The sequence below is a fragment of the Hypanus sabinus genome, chromosome 4 (assembly GCF_030144855.1).
Source record: "Hypanus sabinus isolate sHypSab1 chromosome 4, sHypSab1.hap1, whole genome shotgun sequence".
In the NCBI taxonomy this organism is placed as follows: domain Eukaryota; kingdom Metazoa; phylum Chordata; class Chondrichthyes; order Myliobatiformes; family Dasyatidae; genus Hypanus; species Hypanus sabinus.
In genome coordinates, this window is record NC_082709.1 from 103,315,127 (window position 1) to 103,340,139 (window position 25,013).

Genomic DNA, 25,013 nt, shown 5'->3' on the forward strand with positions numbered 1-25,013 from the left:
AGGAGAATGGACAGACACTATCCAAGGAGGAGAATGGACAGACACTATCCGTGGAGGTTTATCAACAGACCCTATCCGTGGAGGATAATTGACAGACACTATCCATGGAGGGTGACGGAGAGACACTATCCGTGGACGATATTGGACAGACATTATCCGTGGAGGTGAATGGACAGACACTACCCATGGAGGATAATGGACAAACACTATCTGTGGTGGGTGATGGACAGACACTATCCATGGAGGATAATGGACAGACACTGTCAGTGGAGGGTGACGGAGAATGGGCAGACACTATCCATGGAGGGTAGTGGACAGACACTATCTATGGAGGATAGTGGACAGACACTATCCGTGGAGTATGAAGGAGAATGGACAGACACTATCCATGGAGGGTGACGGAGAATGGACAGACACTATCCGTGGAGGGTGACGGAGAATGGACAGACACTATCCATGGAGGGTGACGGAGAATGTACAGACACTATCAGTTGAGGAGTATGGAGAGACTCTATCGGTGGAGGAGTATCGACATACACTATCCATGGAGGATAATCGACAGACGCCATCACTGGAGTTTGACAGAGAATGGACAGACACTATCATTGGAGGGTGACGGACAAACTCTATCCATGGAGGATAATGGACAGACACTCTCCGTGGAGGATAATGGATAGACACTATCCGTGGAGGGTAACGGAGAATGGATAGACACTATCCATGGTGGAGAATTGACAGACACTATCCGTGGAGAAGAATGGACAGACACTATCACTGGAGGGTGACGGAGAATGCAGGGACATTACCCATGGAGGGTAATGGGCAGACACTATCCATGGAGGGTGATGGAGAACGGACAGGCACTATACATGGAGGATAGTGGACAGACACTATCCGTGGAGGAGAATGGACTGACACTATCCCTGGAGGAGACTGCACAGGCACTATCCATGAAGGGTGACGGAGAATGGACAGACATTATCCTTGGAAGAGAATGGACAGACACTATCCGTGGAGGAGAATGGACCAACACTATCTGTGGTGGGTGATGGACAGACACTATCCATGGAGGAGAATGGACAGACAATATCCATGGAGGATAATCGACAGACGCTATCACTGGAGTTTGACAGAGAATGGACAGACACTATCATTGGAGGGTGACAGACAAACTCTATCCGTGGAGGATAATGGACAGACACTCTCCGTGGAGGATAATGGATAGACACTATCCGCGGAGGGTAACGGAGAATGGATAGACACTATCCATGGAGGAGAATTGACAGACACTATCCGTGGAGAAGAATGGACAGACACTATCCATGGAGGGTGACGGAGAACGGACAGACACTCTCCGTGGAGGATAATGGACAGACACTATCCGCGCAGGATAATGGACAGGTACTATCCATGGAGGGTGACGGACAGACACTATCCGTGGAGGATGACGGAGAGACAATATCCGTGGAGGATATTGGACAGACATTATCCATAGAGGAGAATGGACAGACACTATCCGTGGAGGAGAATTGCCAGACACTATCTGTGGAGGATAATGGACAGACAGTATCCGTGGAGGGTGTCAGAGAATGGACAGACACTATCCATGGAGGATAATGAACAGACACTATCTGTGGTGGGTGACGGACAGACACTATCCATGGAGGAGAATGGACAGACACTATCCAAGGAGGAGAATGGACAGACACTATCCGTGGAGGTTTATCAACAGACCCTATCCGTGGAGGATAATTGACAGACACTATCCATGGAGGGTGACGGAGAGACACTATCCGTGGACGATATTGGACAGACATTATCCGTGGAGGTGAATGGACAGACACTACCCATGGAGGATAATGGACAAACACTATCTGTGGTGGGTGATGGACAGACACTATCCATGGAGGATAATGGACAGACACTGTCAGTGGAGGGTGACGGAGAATGGGCAGACACTATCCATGGAGGGTAGTGGACAGACACTATCTATGGAGGATAGTGGACAGACACTATCCGTGGAGTATGAAGGAGAATGGACAGACACTATCCATGGAGGGTGACGGAGAATGGACAGACACTATCCGTGGAGGGTGACGGAGAATGGACAGACACTATCCATGGAGGGTGACGGAGAATGTACAGACACTATCAGTTGAGGAGTATGGAGAGACTCTATCGGTGGAGGAGTATCGACATACACTATCCATGGAGGATAATCGACAGACGCCATCACTGGAGTTTGACAGAGAATGGACAGACACTATCATTGGAGGGTGACGGACAAACTCTATCCATGGAGGATAATGGACAGACACTCTCCGTGGAGGATAATGGATAGACACTATCCGTGGAGGGTAACGGAGAATGGATAGACACTATCCATGGTGGAGAATTGACAGACACTATCCGTGGAGAAGAATGGACAGACACTATCCATGGAGGGTGACGGAGAATGGACAGACACTCTCCATGGAGGATAATGAACAGACACTATCCGTGGAGGATAATAGACAGCCACTATCCATGGTGGGTGACGGAGAATGGACAGACACTATCCATGGAGGATAATGGACAAACACTATCCAAGGAGGAGAATGGACAGACACTATCCGTGGAGGTTTATCAACAGACCCTATCCGTGGAGGATAATTGACAGACACTATCCATGGAGGGTGACGGAGAGACACTATCCGTGGACGATATTGGACAGACATTATCCGTGGAGGTGAATGGACAGACACTATCACTGGAAGGTGACGGATAATGGACAGACACTATCCATGGAGGAGACTGCACAGGCACTATCCATGGAGGGTGTCGGAGAATGGACAGACACTATCCATGGAGGAGACTGCACAGGCACTATCCATGGAGGGTGACGGAGAATGGACAGACACTATCCATGGAGGATAATGGACAGACACTATCCATGGAGGGTGACGGAGAGACACTATTCGTGGAGGATACTGGACAGACATTATCCGTGGAAGAGATTGGACAGACACTATCCATGGAGGAGAATGGACCAACACTATCTGTGGTGGGTGATGGACAGACACTATCCATGGAGGGTGAAGGAGAATGGACAGACACTCTCCGTGGAGGATAATGGACAGGCACTATCCGTGGAGGAGAATGGACAGACACTATCCGTGGAGGAGAATTGACAGACACTATCCGTGGAGAAGAATGGACAGACACTATCCATGGAGGGTGACAGAGAATGGACAGACACTATCAGTTGAGGAGTATGGAGAGACTCTATCGGTGGAGGAGTATCGACATACACTATCCATGGAGGATAATCGACAGACGCTATCACTGGAGTTTGACAGAGAATGGACAGACATTATCATTGGAAGGTGATGGACAAACTCTATCCGTGGAGGATAATGGACAGACACTCTCCGTGGAGGATAATGGATAGACACTATCCGTGGAGGGTAACGGAGAATGGATAGACACTATCCATGGAGGAGAATTGACAGACACTATCCGTGGAGAAGAATGGACAGACACTACCCATGGAGGATAATGGACAAACACTATCTGTGGTGGATGACGGACAGACACTATCCATGGAGGATAGTGGACAGACACTATCAGTGGAGGGTGACGGAAATGGACAGACACTATCACTGGAGGGTGACAGAGAATGGACAGACACTATCCATGGAGGTTAATGGACAGACACTATCCGTGGAGTATAATGGACAGGCGTTATCACTGGAGGGTGACGGAGAATGGACAGATACCATCCATGGAGGGTAATGGACAGACACTATCCAAGGAGGATAGTGGACAGACACTATCCGTGCATGAGAATGGACAGACCCTATCCAAGGAGGATAGTGGACAGACACTATCCGTGGAGGAGAATGGACTGACACTATCCTTGGAGGAGAATACACAGGCACTCTCCGTGGGGGTAATGGAGAGACTCTATCAGTGGAGGAGTATCGACAGACACTATCTATGGAGGATAATGGACAGACACTATCTGTGGAGTATAATGGACAGATGCTATCACTGGGCGGTAAAGGAGAATGGACAGACACTATCCATGGAGGGTAATGGACAGACACTATCCGTAAAGGATAATGGACAGACACTATCCGTGGAGGTTGACGGAAAATGGACAGACACTATCCATGGAGAGTGACAGAGAATGGACAGACACTATCCGTGGAGTATAATGGACAGACGCTATCACTGGAGTGGGATGCAGAATAGACAGATACTATCCATGGAGGGTAATGGACAGACACTATCCATGGAGGGTAATGGACTGACACTATCCATGGAGGGTGACGGAAAATGGACAGACACTATCCGTGGAGTATAATGGACAGACACTATCCGTGGAGGGTTATCAACAGTCACTATCCGTAGAGGATTATTGACAGACACTATCCGTATAGGGTGACGGAGAGACACTATCCGTGGAGGATATTGGACAGACACTATCCGTGGAGGAGAATGGACAGACACTATCCGTGGAGGAGAATGGACTGACACTATCCGTGGAGGGTGATGGACAGACACTATCACTGGAGGGTGACGGAGAATGGACAGACACTATCCATGGAGGAGACTGCACAGGCACTATCCATGGAGGGTGACGGAGAATGGACAGACACTATCCATGGAGGATAATGGACAGGCACTATCCATGGAGGGTGACGGAGAGACACTATTTGCGGAGGATATTGGACAGACAGTATCTGTGGAAGAGATTGGACAGACACTATCCATGGAGGGTGACGGAGAATGGACAGACACTCTCCGTGGAGGATAATGGACAGACACTATCCATAGAGGAGAATGGACAGACACTATCCGTGGAGGAGAATTGACAGACACTATCTGTGGAGGATAATGGACAGACAGTATCCGTGGAGGGTGTCAGAGAATGGACAGACACTATCCATGGAGGATAATGAACAGACACTATCCGTGGAGGATAATAGACAGCCACTATCCATGGTGGGTGACGGAGAATGGACAGACACTATCCATGGAGGATAATGGACAAACACTATCTGTGGTGGGTGACGGACAGACACTATCCATGGAGGAGAATGGACAGACACTATCCAAGGAGGAGAATGGACAGACACTATCCGTGGAGGTTTATCAACAGACCCTATCCGTGGAGGATAATTGACAGACACTATCCATGGAGGGTGACGGAGAGACACTATCCGTGGACGATATTGGACAGACATTATCCGTGGAGGTGAATGGACAGACACTACCCATGGAGGATAATGGACAAACACTATCTATGGTGGGTGATGGACAGACACTATCCATGGAGGATAATGGACAGACACTGTCAGTGGAGGGTGACGGAGAATGGGCAGACACTATCCATGGAGGGTAGTGGACAGACACTATCCATGGAGGATAGTGGACAGACACTATCCGTGGAGTATGAAGGAGAATGGACAGACACTATCCATGGAGGGTGACGGAGAATGGACAGACACTATCCGTGGAGGGTGACGGAGAATGGACAGACACTAGCCGTGGAGAATAATGAACAGACACTATCACTGGAGGGTGACGGAGAATGCAGAGATATTACCCATGGAGGGTAATGGGCAGACACTATCCATGGAGGGTGACGGAGAACGGACAGGCACTATACATGGAGGATAGTGGACAGACACTATCCGTGGAGGAGAATGCACAGGCACTCTCCGTGGGGGTAATGGAGAGACTCTATCGGTGGAGGAGTATCGACAGACACTATCCATGGAGGATAATAGACAGACACTATCCGTGGAGGATAATGGATAGACGTTATCACTGGACGGTGACGGAGAATGGACAGACACTATCCGTGGAGGGTGACGGACAGACACTATCCATGGAGGAGAATGGACAGACACTATCCATGGAGAGAGACAGAGAATGGACAGACACTATCTATGGAGTATAATGGACAGACGCTATCACTGGAGGCTGATGGAGAATGGACAGATACTATCCATGGAGGATAGTGGACAGGCACTATCCGTAGAGGGGAAGGGACTGACACTATCCGTGGAGGAGAATACACAGGCACTCTCCGTGGGGGTGATGGAGAGACTCTATCGGTGGAGGAGTATCGACAGACACTATCCATGGAGGATAATGGACAGACTCTATCCGTGGAGGATAATGAACAGACGCTATCCGTAGAGGGTAATGGACAGACACTATCCGTGGAGGGTAATAGACAGACACTATCCGTGGAGGGTAATAGACTGACACTATCCGAGGAGGATAATGGACAGAGACTATCCGTTGAGGAGAATGGACAGATACTATCACTGGAGGGTGACGGAGAATGGACAGACAACATCCCTGGAGGAGACTGCACAGGCACTATCCATGGAGGGTGACGGAGAGACACTATCCGTGGAGGACATTGGAGAGACATTATCCGTGGAGAAGAATGGACAGACACTATCCATGGAGGGTGACGGAGAATGTACAGACACTATCAGTTGAGGAGTATGGAGAGACTCTATCGGTGGAGGAGTATCGACATACACTATCCATGGAGGATAATCGACAGACGCCATCACTGGAGTTTGACAGAGAATGGACAGACACTATCATTGGAGGGTGACGGACAAACTCTATCCATGGAGGATAATGGACAGACACTCTCCGTGGAGGATAATGGATAGACACTATCCGTGGAGGGTAACGGAGAATGGATAGACACTATCCATGGTGGAGAATTGACAGACACTATCCGTGGAGAAGAATGGACAGACACTATCACTGGAGGGTGACGGAGAATGCAGGGACATTACCCATGGAGGGTAATGGGCAGACACTATCCATGGAGGGTGATGGAGAACGGACAGGCACTATACATGGAGGATAGTGGACAGACACTATCCGTGGAGGAGAATGGACTGACACTATCCCTGGAGGAGACTGCACAGGCACTATCCATGAAGGGTGACGGAGAATGGACAGACATTATCCTTGGAAGAGAATGGACAGACACTATCCGTGGAGGAGAATGGACCAACACTATCTGTGGTGGGTGATGGACAGACACTATCCATGGAGGAGAATGGACAGACAATATCCATGGAGGATAATCGACAGACGCTATCACTGGAGTTTGACAGAGAATGGACAGACACTATCATTGGAGGGTGACAGACAAACTCTATCCGTGGAGGATAATGGACAGACACTCTCCGTGGAGGATAATGGATAGACACTATCCGCGGAGGGTAACGGAGAATGGATAGACACTATCCATGGAGGAGAATTGACAGACACTATCCGTGGAGAAGAATGGACAGACACTATCCATGGAGGGTGACGGAGAACGGACAGACACTCTCCGTGGAGGATAATGGACAGACACTATCCGCGCAGGATAATGGACAGGTACTATCCATGGAGGGTGACGGACAGACACTATCCGTGGAGGATGACGGAGAGACAATATCCGTGGAGGATATTGGACAGACATTATCCATAGAGGAGAATGGACAGACACTATCCGTGGAGGAGAATTGCCAGACACTATCTGTGGAGGATAATGGACAGACAGTATCCGTGGAGGGTGTCAGAGAATGGACAGACACTATCCATGGAGGATAATGAACAGACACTATCTGTGGTGGGTGACGGACAGACACTATCCATGGAGGAGAATGGACAGACACTATCCAAGGAGGAGAATGGACAGACACTATCCGTGGAGGTTTATCAACAGACCCTATCCGTGGAGGATAATTGACAGACACTATCCATGGAGGGTGACGGAGAGACACTATCCGTGGACGATATTGGACAGACATTATCCGTGGAGGTGAATGGACAGACACTACCCATGGAGGATAATGGACAAACACTATCTGTGGTGGGTGATGGACAGACACTATCCATGGAGGATAATGGACAGACACTGTCAGTGGAGGGTGACGGAGAATGGGCAGACACTATCCATGGAGGGTAGTGGACAGACACTATCTATGGAGGATAGTGGACAGACACTATCCGTGGAGTATGAAGGAGAATGGACAGACACTATCCATGGAGGGTGACGGAGAATGGACAGACACTATCCGTGGAGGGTGACGGAGAATGGACAGACACTATCCATGGAGGGTGACGGAGAATGTACAGACACTATCAGTTGAGGAGTATGGAGAGACTCTATCGGTGGAGGAGTATCGACATACACTATCCATGGAGGATAATCGACAGACGCCATCACTGGAGTTTGACAGAGAATGGACAGACACTATCATTGGAGGGTGACGGACAAACTCTATCCATGGAGGATAATGGACAGACACTCTCCGTGGAGGATAATGGATAGACACTATCCGTGGAGGGTAACGGAGAATGGATAGACACTATCCATGGTGGAGAATTGACAGACACTATCCGTGGAGAAGAATGGACAGACACTATCCATGGAGGGTGACGGAGAATGGACAGACACTCTCCATGGAGGATAATGAACAGACACTATCCGTGGAGGATAATAGACAGCCACTATCCATGGTGGGTGACGGAGAATGGACAGACACTATCCATGGAGGATAATGGACAAACACTATCCAAGGAGGAGAATGGACAGACACTATCCGTGGAGGTTTATCAACAGACCCTATCCGTGGAGGATAATTGACAGACACTATCCATGGAGGGTGACGGAGAGACACTATCCGTGGACGATATTGGACAGACATTATCCGTGGAGGTGAATGGACAGACACTATCACTGGAGGGTGACGGAGAATGGACAGACACTATCCATGGAGGAGACTGCACAGGCACTATCCATGGAGGGTGACGGAGAATGGACAGACACTATCCATGGAGGAGACTGCACAGGCACTATCCATGGAGGGTGACGGAGAATGGACAGACACTATCCATGGAGGATAATGGACAGACACTATCCATGGAGGGTGACGGAGAGACACTATTCGTGGAGGATACTGGACAGACATTATCCGTGGAAGAGATTGGACAGACACTATCCATGGAGGAGAATGGACCAACACTATCTGTGGTGGGTGATGGACAGACACTATCCATGGAGGGTGAAGGAGAATGGACAGACACTCTCCGTGGAGGATAATGGACAGGCACTATCCGTGGAGGAGAATGGACAGACACTATCCGTGGAGGAGAATTGACAGACACTATCCGTGGAGAAGAATGGACAGACACTATCCATGGAGGGTGACAGAGAATGGACAGACACTATCAGTTGAGGAGTATGGAGAGACTCTATCGGTGGAGGAGTATCGACATACACTATCCATGGAGGATAATCGACAGACGCTATCACTGGAGTTTGACAGAGAATGGACAGACATTATCATTGGAGGGTGATGGACAAACTCTATCCGTGGAGGATAATGGACAGACACTCTCCGTGGAGGATAATGGATAGACACTATCCGTGGAGGGTAACGGAGAATGGATAGACACTATCCATGGAGGAGAATTGACAGACACTATCCGTGGAGAAGAATGGACAGACACTACCCATGGAGGATAATGGACAAACACTATCTGTGGTGGATGACGGACAGACACTATCCATGGAGGATAGTGGACAGACACTATCAGTGGAGGGTGACGGAAATGGACAGACACTATCACTGGAGGGTGACAGAGAATGGACAGACACTATCCATGGAGGGTAATGGACAGACACTATCCGTGGAGTATAATGGACAGGCGTTATCACTGGAGGGTGACGGAGAATGGACAGATACCATCCATGGAGGGTAATGGACAGACACTATCCAAGGAGGATAGTGGACAGACACTATCCGTGCATGAGAATGGACAGACCCTATCCAAGGAGGATAGTGGACAGACACTATCCGTGGAGGAGAATGGACTGACACTATCCTTGGAGGAGAATACACAGGCACTCTCCGTGGGGGTAATGGAGAGACTCTATCAGTGGAGGAGTATCGACAGACACTATCTATGGAGGATAATGGACAGACACTATCTGTGGAGTATAATGGACAGATGCTATCACTGGGCGGTAAAGGAGAATGGACAGACACTATCCATGGAGGGTAATGGACAGACACTATCCGTAAAGGATAATGGACAGACACTATCCGTGGAGGTTGACGGAAAATGGACAGACACTATCCATGGAGAGTGACAGAGAATGGACAGACACTATCCGTGGAGTATAATGGACAGACGCTATCACTGGAGTGGGATGCAGAATAGACAGATACTATCCATGGAGGGTAATGGACAGACACTATCCATGGAGGGTAATGGACTGACACTATCCATGGAGGGTGACGGAAAATGGACAGACACTATCCGTGGAGTATAATGGACAGACACTATCCGTGGAGGGTTATCAACAGTCACTATCCGTAGAGGATTATTGACAGACACTATCCGTATAGGGTGACGGAGAGACACTATCCGTGGAGGATATTGGACAGACACTATCCGTGGAGGAGAATGGACAGACACTATCCGTGGAGGAGAATGGACTGACACTATCCGTGGAGGGTGATGGACAGACACTATCACTGGAGGGTGACGGAGAATGGACAGACACTATCCATGGAGGAGACTGCACAGGCACTATCCATGGAGGGTGACGGAGAATGGACAGACACTATCCATGGAGGATAATGGACAGGCACTATCCATGGAGGGTGACGGAGAGACACTATTTGCGGAGGATATTGGACAGACAGTATCTGTGGAAGAGATTGGACAGACACTATCCATGGAGGGTGACGGAGAATGGACAGACACTCTCCGTGGAGGATAATGGACAGACACTATCCATAGAGGAGAATGGACAGACACTATCCGTGGAGGAGAATTGACAGACACTATCTGTGGAGGATAATGGACAGACAGTATCCGTGGAGGGTGTCAGAGAATGGACAGACACTATCCATGGAGGATAATGAACAGACACTATCCGTGGAGGATAATAGACAGCCACTATCCATGGTGGGTGACGGAGAATGGACAGACACTATCCATGGAGGATAATGGACAAACACTATCTGTGGTGGGTGACGGACAGACACTATCCATGGAGGAGAATGGACAGACACTATCCAAGGAGGAGAATGGACAGACACTATCCGTGGAGGTTTATCAACAGACCCTATCCGTGGAGGATAATTGACAGACACTATCCATGGAGGGTGACGGAGAGACACTATCCGTGGACGATATTGGACAGACATTATCCGTGGAGGTGAATGGACAGACACTACCCATGGAGGATAATGGACAAACACTATCTATGGTGGGTGATGGACAGACACTATCCATGGAGGATAATGGACAGACACTGTCAGTGGAGGGTGACGGAGAATGGGCAGACACTATCCATGGAGGGTAGTGGACAGACACTATCCATGGAGGATAGTGGACAGACACTATCCGTGGAGTATGAAGGAGAATGGACAGACACTATCCATGGAGGGTGACGGAGAATGGACAGACACTATCCGTGGAGGGTGACGGAGAATGGACAGACACTAGCCGTGGAGAATAATGAACAGACACTATCACTGGAGGGTGACGGAGAATGCAGAGATATTACCCATGGAGGGTAATGGGCAGACACTATCCATGGAGGGTGACGGAGAACGGACAGGCACTATACATGGAGGATAGTGGACAGACACTATCCGTGGAGGAGAATGCACAGGCACTCTCCGTGGGGGTAATGGAGAGACTCTATCGGTGGAGGAGTATCGACAGACACTATCCATGGAGGATAATAGACAGACACTATCCGTGGAGGATAATGGATAGACGTTATCACTGGACGGTGACGGAGAATGGACAGACACTATCCGTGGAGGGTGACGGACAGACACTATCCATGGAGGAGAATGGACAGACACTATCCATGGAGAGAGACAGAGAATGGACAGACACTATCTATGGAGTATAATGGACAGACGCTATCACTGGAGGCTGATGGAGAATGGACAGATACTATCCATGGAGGATAGTGGACAGGCACTATCCGTAGAGGGGAAGGGACTGACACTATCCGTGGAGGAGAATACACAGGCACTCTCCGTGGGGGTGATGGAGAGACTCTATCGGTGGAGGAGTATCGACAGACACTATCCATGGAGGATAATGGACAGACTCTATCCGTGGAGGATAATGAACAGACGCTATCCGTAGAGGGTAATGGACAGACACTATCCGTGGAGGGTAATAGACAGACACTATCCGTGGAGGGTAATAGACTGACACTATCCGAGGAGGATAATGGACAGAGACTATCCGTTGAGGAGAATGGACAGATACTATCACTGGAGGGTGACGGAGAATGGACAGACAACATCCCTGGAGGAGACTGCACAGGCACTATCCATGGAGGGTGACGGAGAGACACTATCCGTGGAGGACATTGGAGAGACATTATCCGTGGAGAAGAATGGACAGACACTATCCATGGAGGGTGACGGAGAATGTACAGACACTATCAGTTGAGGAGTATGGAGAGACTCTATCGGTGGAGGAGTATCGACATACACTATCCATGGAGGATAATCGACAGACGCCATCACTGGAGTTTGACAGAGAATGGACAGACACTATCATTGGAGGGTGACGGACAAACTCTATCCATGGAGGATAATGGACAGACACTCTCCGTGGAGGATAATGGATAGACACTATCCGTGGAGGGTAACGGAGAATGGATAGACACTATCCATGGAGGAGAATTGACAGACACTATCCGTGGAGAAGAATGGACAGACACTATCCATGGAGGGTGACGGAGAACGGACAGACACTGTCCGTGGAGGATAATGGACAGACACTATCCGTGGAGGAGAACGGACGGACACTATCCGTGGAGGAGAATGGACAGACACTGTCCGTGGAGGATAATGGACAGACACTATCCGTGGAGGAGAACGGACGGACACTATCCGTGGAGGATAATGGACTGACACTATCCGTGGAGGAGAATGGACAGACGCTATTACTGGAGGAGAATGGACAGACACTATCCGTGGAGGAGAATGGACAGACACTATCACTGGAGGAGAATGGACTGACTCTATCCGTGGAGGAGAATGGACAGACGCTATCACTGGAGGAGAATGGACAGACACTATCCGTGGAGGAGGATGGACAGACGCTATCACTGGAGGAGAATGGACTGACACTATCCGTGGAGGAGAATGGACAGACGCTATCACTGGAGGAGAATGGACAGACGCTATCACTAGAGGGTGACGGAGAGTGGACAGACACTATCTGTGGAGGAGAATGGACAGACACTATCCGTGGAGGGTGACGGACAGACTCTATCCATGGAGGATAATAGACAGACACTATCCATGGAGGGTGACGGACAGACACTATCTGTGGAGGATAATGGACAGACACTATTTGTGGAGGAGAATTGACAAACACTGCTTTGGTTCATTTTGACTTCTGTTAATGTCTGACACTCTGAGCTCCTCCAACAGTTGTTTTTTTTGCTCCAGTTTCCAGTATTTATGGTCTTTTGTGCCTCCATGTAACATGAACATTGTGGGCCAAATCATAATTTTCAAGGGTGAGCTTAAGATATTTTAAACCAGAAGGAAACTTAAGGGTTTGGTTGGAAGCAGATAAAAGAAGCTGAAGACACTGGAATCTGAAGCAACACACAAAGCACTGGAGGAACTCAGCTGGTTGGACACATCTTTAAAGGGAAATGCTTCAAGTTCAGACCCTTAATCTGGACCGCTAAATGGAAGCTGTGCTTGGTGCTCTATTGTTATTGATTCTCTGGAAGGAGCTTTGAAATCTTTATCAGTCATTCTTTAAGTTGTGTCAGCTTTGAACAAGTGAACACTTATATTTGGCATTTATTGCTGGATTTCCCTGTTCTGCTGCACCCTACACATTGCCCACAAAGAGTCAAGATGAAGGACCTTTATGGCTTCCTTGCTGATGGTCTTGTGCTTTATTTGTCTACCTGCCAATACCACACTGTCATTTATAGCTGTAACACTATATTCTGCATTCTGCTGTTGCATCCTTTTCTGCCAACTCTCTGTCCTTCTGCATGGAAAGATCTGTATGGATGGCAGGCAAACATTATATCTCACTACAAACGTCTGTTACCGCATACATTTCATTAAAAAATCTCTAAACATTTTTTCATTCAGAATCAAAAGAGAATGCATCTTAAATAGGTACCGAAATGAAGTGATATCTCACCCACTATGAGCAACATTTGGTTTGAGCCCAGTATTTGTCTCCCACAAGTTCTTTCAATCTGACAGTATACCACTGAACTTTGGGCAGCCCCAATTCATAGAAGGTGCCCCCTCAGTTCCCACACATCTCAATGATCTGTAGGAAGCTCAAGCCACGGCTTCATTTTGTCCCTCCATTCTCAATGCTGCCTTCAGCACATAGTCACTGAACAACTGGAGTAACTGGCGCATTAATCGTCTCTGCCTGGAAAACATCTGCAGTCACATTTCCAACCAACTCTGGCCCCGGTCAGCAATCTTACATTGGGGGGGGGGGTGTGTGTGTGTGTGTGTGTGTGTGTGTGTGTGTGAGAGAGAGAGAGAGAGAGAGAGAGAGAGAGACAGTGTATGTCTGTATGTCTGAATAACTTCTCCAATCTGGATGTCGTCTTTAAGTGTATTAGATCTTTGGAAAAGGTTACTTGTTTACTTGTTACTGATGATCCACATTGACTGCTCTGTTTTCTCCACAATGCTGATCACTGTGAGATTTATTTTCTGCCTCCGTTTCATTTTGTTCTCATCTGGCTGGCTGCTATCAAACTGAAAATGCATAAAATCTGATTGGGATTAGGATTTATTTTAGGAATGACAGCCAGGAGGTTGGATGAAAGAGTTTGTTCATCTACTGGACAGTCTTTGTGACATGTGTTGGAAAACATCAGGGTGTTACACTTCACTTCTACACCTCTCATAATTTTGTATCCTTTAAGTAGATCGCCTCTGAACCTTTAATGCTCCTGAGAAAACAATCCAAGTTTGTCCAACTTCTTGCTGTAGCTGATACCCTCTAATTCAAGCAGCATCCTCTTCTGCACCCTCGTCCAAGTGCCCACATCTTCCTGTACTTTGCTGACCAGAACTGCACGCGAGTCCTGCTGAAGGGTCTCGGCCCGAAACATTGACTATACTTTTTTCCATAGATTCTGCCTGGCCTGCCGAGCTCCTCCAGCATTTTGAGTTTGTTGCTGATATCTTAAAATGTGGCATAACCTAATCTTTATGCAGCCTCAACATGACTTCCCAACTTGTGTACTCGTCACCCCAACCGACAAAGGCAATCATGGCATGTACGTTCTTTATCACCCTTGCTACTTGTATTGCCACTTCAAGGGAGCTAAGGACTTGCACCCCAAGATTCCCGTCTACATCAATGCTCCTAATGGTCCTGCTATTTACTGTATATTTTCCTCTTACATCTGACCTCCCAAAGTACAGCACCTCACATTTCTCTGTCCAAATTTCTAATTGGTCTATATCCTGCTGAATTCTCTGACAACCTTCCTTACAATATGCCAACTTTTTTGTAATTTGCAATCTTTCTAATCTGCCCACCTACACTTACATCCAAACTAAAGAGGTCCCAGCAATGATCCTTGCAGAACTTCACAGATCCCTAGTCTGAATAACACTCCCCCACCACTATCCTTTGTCTTCTGTGGTCAGGTCACTTTTGAATCCAATCCTATCCAACATTGATTTTGCATTACTTAATCTTCTGGATCAAGCTAGCATGAGGGATCTTGTCAAAAGCTTTACTGAAGTTCATGTGTACAATATTCACTACCCAATCCTCATCAATCATCTTCATCACCTTCTCAAAAAACCCAATCATGTTTGTAAGATATGAGTTCCCAGCTCAAGGGCATGTCTGAGAAGGCAACAACCTTTTACCGGGGGCTTCATTCATGGGTGCTTGTTGGTCAGAGTGGACTTGGCGGACTGCAAGGCACAATTCTGCATTGTAGAGTCATAGAGCACAGAAGCAGGCCCATCATTTCCATGCCGACCATCAAGTACTAATCTACACTAACACAATTTGCTAGCAGTTGGTTTTCAGCCTTCTAAGCCTTGGTGATTTATGTATCTGTCCTGACACATTTTAGATGTTGTGAGAGTACCCGCCTCCAAAATATCCTCCGGCAGCATGCTTCAGATTTGATCTTCTCAGGTTTGAACTCACCTTCAAATCTCCTCTAAATTTCATACTCCCTATCCTAAACCTATGACCTCTGATTTTAGACAAATCTGTTCAGAGGTAAAGTTGCTTATCATCTATCTTATCAGTGCCCTTTATAATTTTGTATCAGGTCCTTTCTCAGCTTCCTCTTGTTTGAGGAAAACAATCCCAGACCTTCTAATCTCTGCTCACAACTGAAATCTTCATCCCAATAAAAATCCTGATAAATCTCCTCTGCGCTCTCTCCAGTGCAATCACACCCTTCCTATAGCAGGGTGACCAGAACTCCAGCTGTGACATTTATAAGGTTACCTTAACCTCCATGTACTTACATTCCATGTCCCAGCTAATGAAAGCTAATGAAGGCAAGATTTAATATCATGAAAAAAGTGGTAGCAATATTTTTTCGTGCAATTTTAATACCAAAATATAAAGATGATTTACAAAACTGTGTCTGGAGATCCTTGTTTAAAGACTTGGGAATGATCTATGAAGGATCAGTTATGAGGCACCTGCTCCCCCTGTGCTAATCCAATATTATTCCTAAGGCTTAGAAAAGCTCCTATTTGTCCCAAAATAAAGAGGATATTGCTAAAATAGAAATAAATGTTTGAGAGGAAGAGACTACATGATTTAGAAGTCCTGACTGCATCTCTAACACGAAATGACATCCAACGTTTCACTTTGAGGAAAATTCCTTGTGTAGGATATGTTCAGTAACTAATGCATTAGTTACTGTTAGTTAATGACTATTTTTAAGAAAAGTGTCCAAATTTCTGAATGGGCTGATTGTTGCAGATCATCATCACAATGTGCTCAGTGCATAAATAATGTGGCAGCAGCTTCATAAAAAGTTATATATTTACAGTCGGACAGTGTGAACACTATTTGCGTGCAGAAGCCCAACCTGAATATTTCTGAACAATTCTTTAGTGTGTAATAGTCATCCTACCAGCAGTTTGTAACATATCATCCACCCTTCCACTAATAAAACATTTCAGCAATTAGGAGGTAAACGTGCAACACTTATCAGGAAATAAAAGCAGCATTTTATCTATTATTGATCAGAACAAATGCAATTTGTAATAACTAACAGATTAATTCCTTGAAAAAGTATCTATATGAAATTTGTGCCAAATCAGAGGATCTGTACATTGGGATTGAGTAATCTTCTGCTACTTCTCCTCAAACCTGTTTGTTTACTCAAATTCAAGACAATATCACTTGCTCCTCAGTATGTGCTTGTTGTCGTATACAGGACAATTGGGTAAATTAAGTTCCATGAATAATCTAATTTATTTGTTAAGGTGTTTTAAATCTAGCTACTGTTAGAACTCAATATCTGAGAATTATGGACTTAATCTATAATTCTCCCTCTGACAATATCCAGCTTTATTAATTGTACTTGAAGCCTAGAAAAGACTAACTGATTCTAGAATCATTTAACTAATTAAATAGACACACTAGGAAAGGTCACAAAATCAGACTCTTCCCAGCGTCTCATAGTTCCCAAGTTCAAAAGTGACATCTTTCATCAGGGATTTAATGGTACAACTAACAACCATTATCTAGGCAGTACCTTCACCACATCACCTAGGGTTTTACCTGCAGAGCAGCTGTTCCATTCTGCAAGGGCATGAGTGAGCAGATGACTGGTCTAATTCTTGCAATCCAGCCCTGAGCTAGTCACAGTATCCTGGGTGATCAGTGTAGACAATTGCAAAGAGGCTAAGAACACAAATGTGGGAAGAGACCAAAACCAGTGGTCATTAATGCAAGGAAAGAATAAATCCAGCGGGGAACATTTATACCCAGGGACTGGCAATGCCTCACAGAGTAGTTTGGTTGATACATTGAATGGGGGAGAAAGGAATAAAAGGAGATTAAGTGGATCTGAGGAGATGTGTCGGGCATAAATCAGCGACATAGGCCAGTTTGGCCAAATTATCTGTTTCTGTGCTGTAGGATCTCTGTAAAACTATCAGCCAGAGCTAAGTTTGTTTCCTTGCTGACAGTTTCAGGCCTTTATTTTCCCCTTCATCTCCCCTATGCTAGATTTTCTCCACTCCACCTACACTTCCACTCCATCCCCATTGGCATTGCCTAGCTGTACATGTCCGTCAGACTGAGGTGATGTGGTCAATCACTCGGGTCCCGTCCAGGTCCACCATTTCCATGCACTCAACCTCTTCAAGGTTGTTGGGGCTCTTCCTTTCTGCTCGCTTCTTAGAAGGTGGCACGAAGGTCAGTATCACAGGTAGAATGGCAAAGCAGTGGAGAAAGGTGAAAAGCGCTATTAGAAACAGACACCTGAATAGTGTGCAGATCAAATTAGAAGGCACGGAAGTAAGTGGGATAATACCGACCATGTAGCAAAAGTTGCTCTGCAAAATGGCCACTCCATGCAGTTCCAAAGCATTTTTAACCCACTTCGTCCTGGTTAGATCTTTACCCAAGACAAATGTAGATATGAATGGTGCACAGTTGTCGATGGTGTAGTTTATCCCATAAATTAAGCAAAGGACAGAAATACAGTCCAATTCCACTTCCCACAGAGTCATGAAGCCAATCACCCCAAACTCCACTGACGCTACAGTCAGGATGAGCCAGACGTTCACCAAAGAGTTCGCCACCAGGAACGCAGTGAAGAAGAGAACAAACAGTGCACTGATGCACGAGTTCTGCAAGGGTGCTCCCACCGACGAAGCATATCGATCCATGTAGATAAAGGATGGGTTGAAAATCATAAACTTCACCTTGTATGTCAGAGAGAGCTTTCTCAGAGTCTCAAGTAGATCATAAATCTCTTCTCTGGTGTTTTCTGCAGTTTTGGCCACCAAATACATGCGGGACGCAACCACCTCCAGTTCACTGTTGGGTTTCCTCACCAATATGATATCATCCAGGAACTGACTGTACTGAGGAGTCTTTAGGAAGGAATTCCTCAGGGTTTCCAAGAAGTAGTTTCTGGACACTGCAGTGGTAACATTCAGTTTTTTAAGGTAAGTTAAATACGACTCAAACCATGATATTCGAACAAACCCTTCAGTTATTTCCAGCAAATCCTCCTGAACACTGGCATTCCAGTACTCTATTGGTTCGTAGATATAAAATCCAATGACTGGACTGTAGCTGCTAAAATACCTCTGCTGGACAGTGTGATATGAGACAGTGCGAGACTCTGTAGCCACCACATTATTGAGGTCCAATCCTTCACTGACCTGCAGGTAGCCCATTAAGGCAAAGGAGATATAAATGAGATAAAACAGAATCACAAAAGGTTTGACATAAGTGTTTGTAATCCAGTCACAATAATACTGTTTCAAAAACCAAAGCAGGAAATGGTTCTCATAGGTGCTCGTGTCACCCGGAGCTGTTGCCTCCTCGTTGAACTTGGTCATCATGATAAACCTGTACCAGGCAGGTTTACCTTGAAGATCATCTGGTTTTGGCACTTTCCTGCAAAAAATGCTGTGCTGGTAATTATTTTCCAGGTAACCAGTGAAAACCAAATTAGAGCCGTAGAATGCCATCAGGTAGAGGTAGTTAAAAAGTATAGATATGCACGTGTTAACACAGAACTCCTTCACGGCCTCTATATTGGTGAAGGGGCTGGCACCAATGCCAAAGGTTACCATGTACATAGCAGTGGTGAAGGTAATGGGCAGCATGGTATCGGCATACACAGTGGCGATCCTCTCCTTCACATGTTGGTCCTCCATGGTCTCCCTCCATGACGAGAGCATTTCAAACATGCTGTACAGTCCATGTCCTGAGGAAAGGCAGACAGAAAGGCTTCAATTAAAATCACAGACTCAAAGAGCTGAGGCAGTCCAGCAGACCGCTTCTTGCAGTTCAACACCCAGTCTGCAGGTCCCTTCATAAGGTTAGCTTTATTGTTATCTGCACAAGTGTATGTGTGCACAGCTGCAATGAAAAACTTACTTGCAGCAGTTTTACAGGCACCTGGCATCAGATACACAATATTCATTAAAAAATACATAAATTATACAATTGTTTACAAGAAAGAACAGAAACAAAAAAATCCATTGTAGTGCAAAGTGGTCATGGTATTGCTATACTGAGGTAGTGGCTAGGGCAGTGCAGGTTGGTTCAAAACCTGAGTGGCTGAAATGAAGTAGTCACACTTGAACCTGGTGATGAGAGATCTCGGGCTTCTGTATCTCCTGCCTGATGGAAGATCTGAGAAGATGGCATGACTCAGATGGCGATGACAGTGCCTCACGTAGATACCAACAAGGGTTGGGAGGGATATGTCTGTCATTTATCAGAGCGAGCACACTATTCTCTACAGCTTCTTATGTTGCTGCGTGTTCAAATCACTGTACCAGACCATCATGCAATCAGTATGGATACTTTCAAAGGAGCAGAACTAGGTCATTGAGTCTGCTCCACCATTTTACCATGGCTGATCCATTTTCCTTCTCAATCCCATTCTCCTGCCTTCTCCCCTTAACCTTTCATGCCCTGACTTATCAAGAATCTATCAACCTCTGCCTTAAATACACCCAATGATTCGGTTTCCAAAGCTGCCAGTCCAAGAAAACTCAACAAATTCACCACAACACACACAAAACTTATCAGGCCAGGCAGCATCTATGGAAAAGAGTAAACAGTCAATGTCTTGGGCTGAGACCTTTAATCAGGACTGCCCTCTGCAGGAGGTACCAATCAATATGAGGGAAGCTAAGGTTACCTATGATAACAACCCTGTTATTTTTGCATTTTTCCAAAATCTGCCTCTTGATCTGTTCCTCAGTGTTGCTGTTGCTATTGGGGATGACAGTGTCTATAGAATACTCCCAATAGACTGATCACTTCCTTCCTGTTTCTGACTTCCACCCACACCACCTCAGTAGACAATTCCTCCATAACGTCCTCCCTTTTTGCAGTTTTGATACTATCACTGATTAGCAACAACACTCTCCCACCTCTTTTATCCTCCTCTCTGTCCCTTTTGAAACAGCTAAACCCCAGAACATCCAGCAGTCATTCCTGCCCTTGTGACAACCAACGATCTGTAATGGCCACATCGTAGTTCCACCTATTAACCCATGCTCAGCACCTTGTTTCTGATACTTCTAGCATTGAAACAGACACACTTCAACCCATTCAACTAACTGTAATTTTGCCCTGACCTCTGCTTATCCATCCTCACAGTGTCTCTACATGCTGCATCTACCTTTTCAGAATCAGAATCAGGTTTAATATCACCGGAGTATGTCATGAAATTTGTTAACTTTATGGCAGCAGTACAATGTAATACATGATCAATAAACATAGAGAAAAAAACTGAGATATAATAAGTACATGTGTATATGTCTATTAAATAGTTAAATTAAAATAAGTCATGCAAAAAAACAGAAATAAAAAAGTAGTGAGATACTGTTTATAAGTTCAATGTCTATTTGGAAATCAGATGGCAGAGGGGAATAAGCTGCTCCTGAATTGTTGAGTGTGTGCCTTCAGGCTTCTGTACCTCCTTCCTGATGGTAACACTGAGAAGAGAGCATGTCTTGGGTGGCGGAGGTTCTTAATGATAGACACTACTTTCCTGAGGCACTGCTCCTTGAAGATGTCTTGGGTTCTATGGAGGACAGTTCTCATGATGAAGCTGCAACTTACCTTGATCTTGTGCAGTAGTCTCACCCCATATAAAACAGTAATGCAGCCAGTCAGAACGCTCCCCACAATATATTTGTAGAAGTTTTCAAGTATTTTAGTTGACAAACCAAATCTCCTCAAACTCCTAATGAAATATAGCCACTGTCTTGCCTTCTTTGTAGCTGCATCAATATGTTGCATCCAGGTTAGGTCCTCAGAGATATTGACACTCGGGAACTTGAAATTACTCACTCTCTCATCTTCTGATCACTCTATGAGGATTGGCTTGTGTTTCCTCATCCTACCCTTTCTTAAGTCCACAATCAGCTCTTTCATCGTGCTGATGCTGAATGCCAGGTTGTTGATGCAACACCACTCAACCAGTGGTATATTTCACTCCTATACACACTTTCATCACCATCTAAAATTCTGCCAATGATAGTTGTGTAACGCCCTGGTTAAGATTTCACTGCTAATGTTGCAGGGTATTTCATTTAATAGTTTTCTGTAGAAACAGTATGTTCTGTTGGTAGTGTTTCGGTTACCGTCAAAGATAAGGGGTTGTGATGTCATGCTTAGGAATGTCGTGTCATCCAATCAGTATGGTGGAATTGAGAGAAGGCTCTAAAGAACGCTGGGTGGAGAGGTTTTCATGACGGACACTGAGGTGGGTTGAGGTCTTTTTGGGCAGGGGATGGAAAGAAGAAGTTTGAGAGAACCAGCTATAGGATTCGATCCAATGGGAATGCACAATTTGATTGGAGTCGAAGTCCCAGTGTGATTGATGTACAAGAGTTGACACAGTGAGTACACTGGACACATCAGCTTGTGTAAGTTTTGAGCTCCAACTTGTGCACAGCACATTTGACTGTTTTAGTTATGATAGGCCTTTTGGTTTTTTCTCTTCTTTAATAATGGTTTGCGTAAGTTAACATTCATAAATACACTTTCTTTTAATTGTATACAGTCTGTTATTTCTTGTCAACGAGCAATTGTATGAGAGCAGTCGTTACACAGTATTCACACAGATTGGGGTTTGGGTGGGTGAAACATCCCAACTTCCTTGTTTTGGTGAGACCCAAGTCATATCAACCCTGAACATATGGAGTCTGAGAAAAGGTGGTTTTCTCACCACTGAGTCCAGTGGCTTTCAGCAAGGGGCTAATGAGCTACATCTCTAGAGATTACCCCAGTAAAAAGGGGTTTCATTGTGGGGGCTCATCTGGGATTGGATTCGCTGAATATTGTGTAGTTGCTCTAAGAATTTATTAAGTGGTTTGTGTGTTTAAGCCTGTGTTAAACTATTGACCAGGAAAGTGATTAAGATACGTGAGTATGGATGCTGCAGGGATTAAGCATTTGTGCTATTCAAAGAGATTATTCGTAACTAAGGCTTGTGTTCTGAGCAGTGTGGATATCTGTAGCCCAGATGAATTGCTGAAAATAGTTTTAAGTTTGGTTCCAGTGTAAGGGAAAGTTACAATCATGGTCTGGCAGTTTATCAAAACAGGAGGCAAAGATTTTGTTTTAGCTCAGTCTAGCAAGGACGTGATGGGAGTGGATCTGCCTGTTATGCTTGGGGTACCTGGAGAGACGGGGCCAATGGGCTGTCCATACTTTCAGAGAAAACCGGAGTGTCAGCAAGGGTGCCAGATTGGAAGTCAAGTCTCCTGCAGCTGAGGAGGAGACTTTAAAAGACAGGTTTCTCTCATTTCTGCGGAGTGAGTGGTCTGATGTGGAAGGTCTTCAGCGAGGGGTGAAAGTTCTGAGTTGGTGGCCCTTACATCCCTGTAGGATAAACGGCAAAGTGCATTGGCAGAGAGTCGCAGGCTGAGAATGTCATCGGGAGTGAAGCCTACCCCCAATGGGGAGGAGGAATATGAGACTGGTGGAGCAGACCCCTCAGATGCTGGATGAGTGGCCGTGCTCTGATAATGTGAAAAGACTGCGACTGGTAGAGAGTCTAACAGGTCTGGCTGCTGAGGTGGTGAGGTCCTTGAAGGCAAAGAACCCATTTGACACTTCGTGCAAGCATTAGAAAGCATTTTTGGCATGACAGGAGGCCCAATGGAGCTTATGACGGGGTTTAGGAGTATGTCCCAAGAGAAAAGGGAGAAACTTTCTGCCTATATTTTTCAGCTAGAGAGGCAGCTGCTCTGCTTATGGTGCAAAGGGGCCATTCATCTGTCTATGTGAATCAATTAAGGATTGGCCAAGTGGCAAAGGGTGCACAGTCACGTGATGTAATTGCTTTAAGCCTCCGAATGCCCTGTAAAACACCCCCCCCCCATTTGTTGAGCTGATCAGAGAAGTATGAGAGGAGGAAAACACGATGGAGGATCAGGAGGCCTCCGTCAGCAGGGCACAGTCCTCGCTAGTAGCCTCTGATGCTGAAGCGACACCTGATGTTACACAAGCGGGGTTTTACAGGATTTTGTGAGAGATTTTAGAGCTGAGATATTGGCTGGTGCTGAAGGAGCTGCTGACTAAAGCATCTGTGTTGGCCTTTGCAAACTCCCAGTTGCCGTATGTACTGCATACAGATGCCGGCCAAGAGGGCATAGGGGGTGTTCTATATCAGGATCGGGGTACAGGGTTGAGACTTGTCACTTCAGTCAGCTGGAGTCTGTCACCCTCTGACTGAAACTACCCCATGCACAAATTGGAGTTCCTGGCATTGAAATGGGCTGTGGTGGATAGGCTAAGTGACTATCTATATGGTGACAAATTTCAGGTGAGGACGGACAACTACCCATTAACTTATATCCTGACCTTGGTGAAATTGTAGGCCACAGGCCATCGGTGGTTGGCGAAGTTGTCTGCCTGTGATTTCAGCTTGAGGTACCGGCCGGGGAGCCAGAACATTGAGGCTAATGCATTGTCCCAACATGTGCACGAAGGGCTAGAAATGGACAGAGAGTGGGAGAGCGTACCTGCACCTGGAGTTAAAGCAATGTGCCATTGTTCCGTCACAGGGAAATTGGAGGCAAGGCTGGGCAGGATAGAGGTGTGGATCATTTGGGAGCTTCTAGTTGTGCCATTCCACAACCTCAGTGCAACCTGACTGCTCTGAATACAAATCAGTTTCCTGCATCGAATCCTGGGGAGGTGGCCACCGCTCAGCAAGGTGACACCTGTATAGGTAC

The 25,013-nt window shown here is 46.3% G+C and overlaps 1 protein-coding gene across 2 annotated transcripts in view; it reads right to left on the reverse strand.

Annotated features, from left to right (window-relative positions):
- Window positions 1–13,370: 13,370 nt before the first annotated feature.
- ptchd1 (patched domain containing 1) overlaps window positions 13,371–25,013 on the reverse strand; it is a 70,044-nt gene continuing 58,401 nt past the window's right edge. Inside the window, exon 3 of one of the 2 annotated variants that reach the window (XM_059967794.1) lies at window positions 13,371–20,014. In XM_059967794.1, the coding sequence (XP_059823777.1) occupies window positions 18,363–20,014 (1,652 nt within the window). In that variant the 3' untranslated portion in view covers window positions 13,371–18,362. The remainder of the gene's footprint in view (window positions 20,015–25,013) is intronic. The other variant, XM_059967793.1, reaches the window with a different exon arrangement.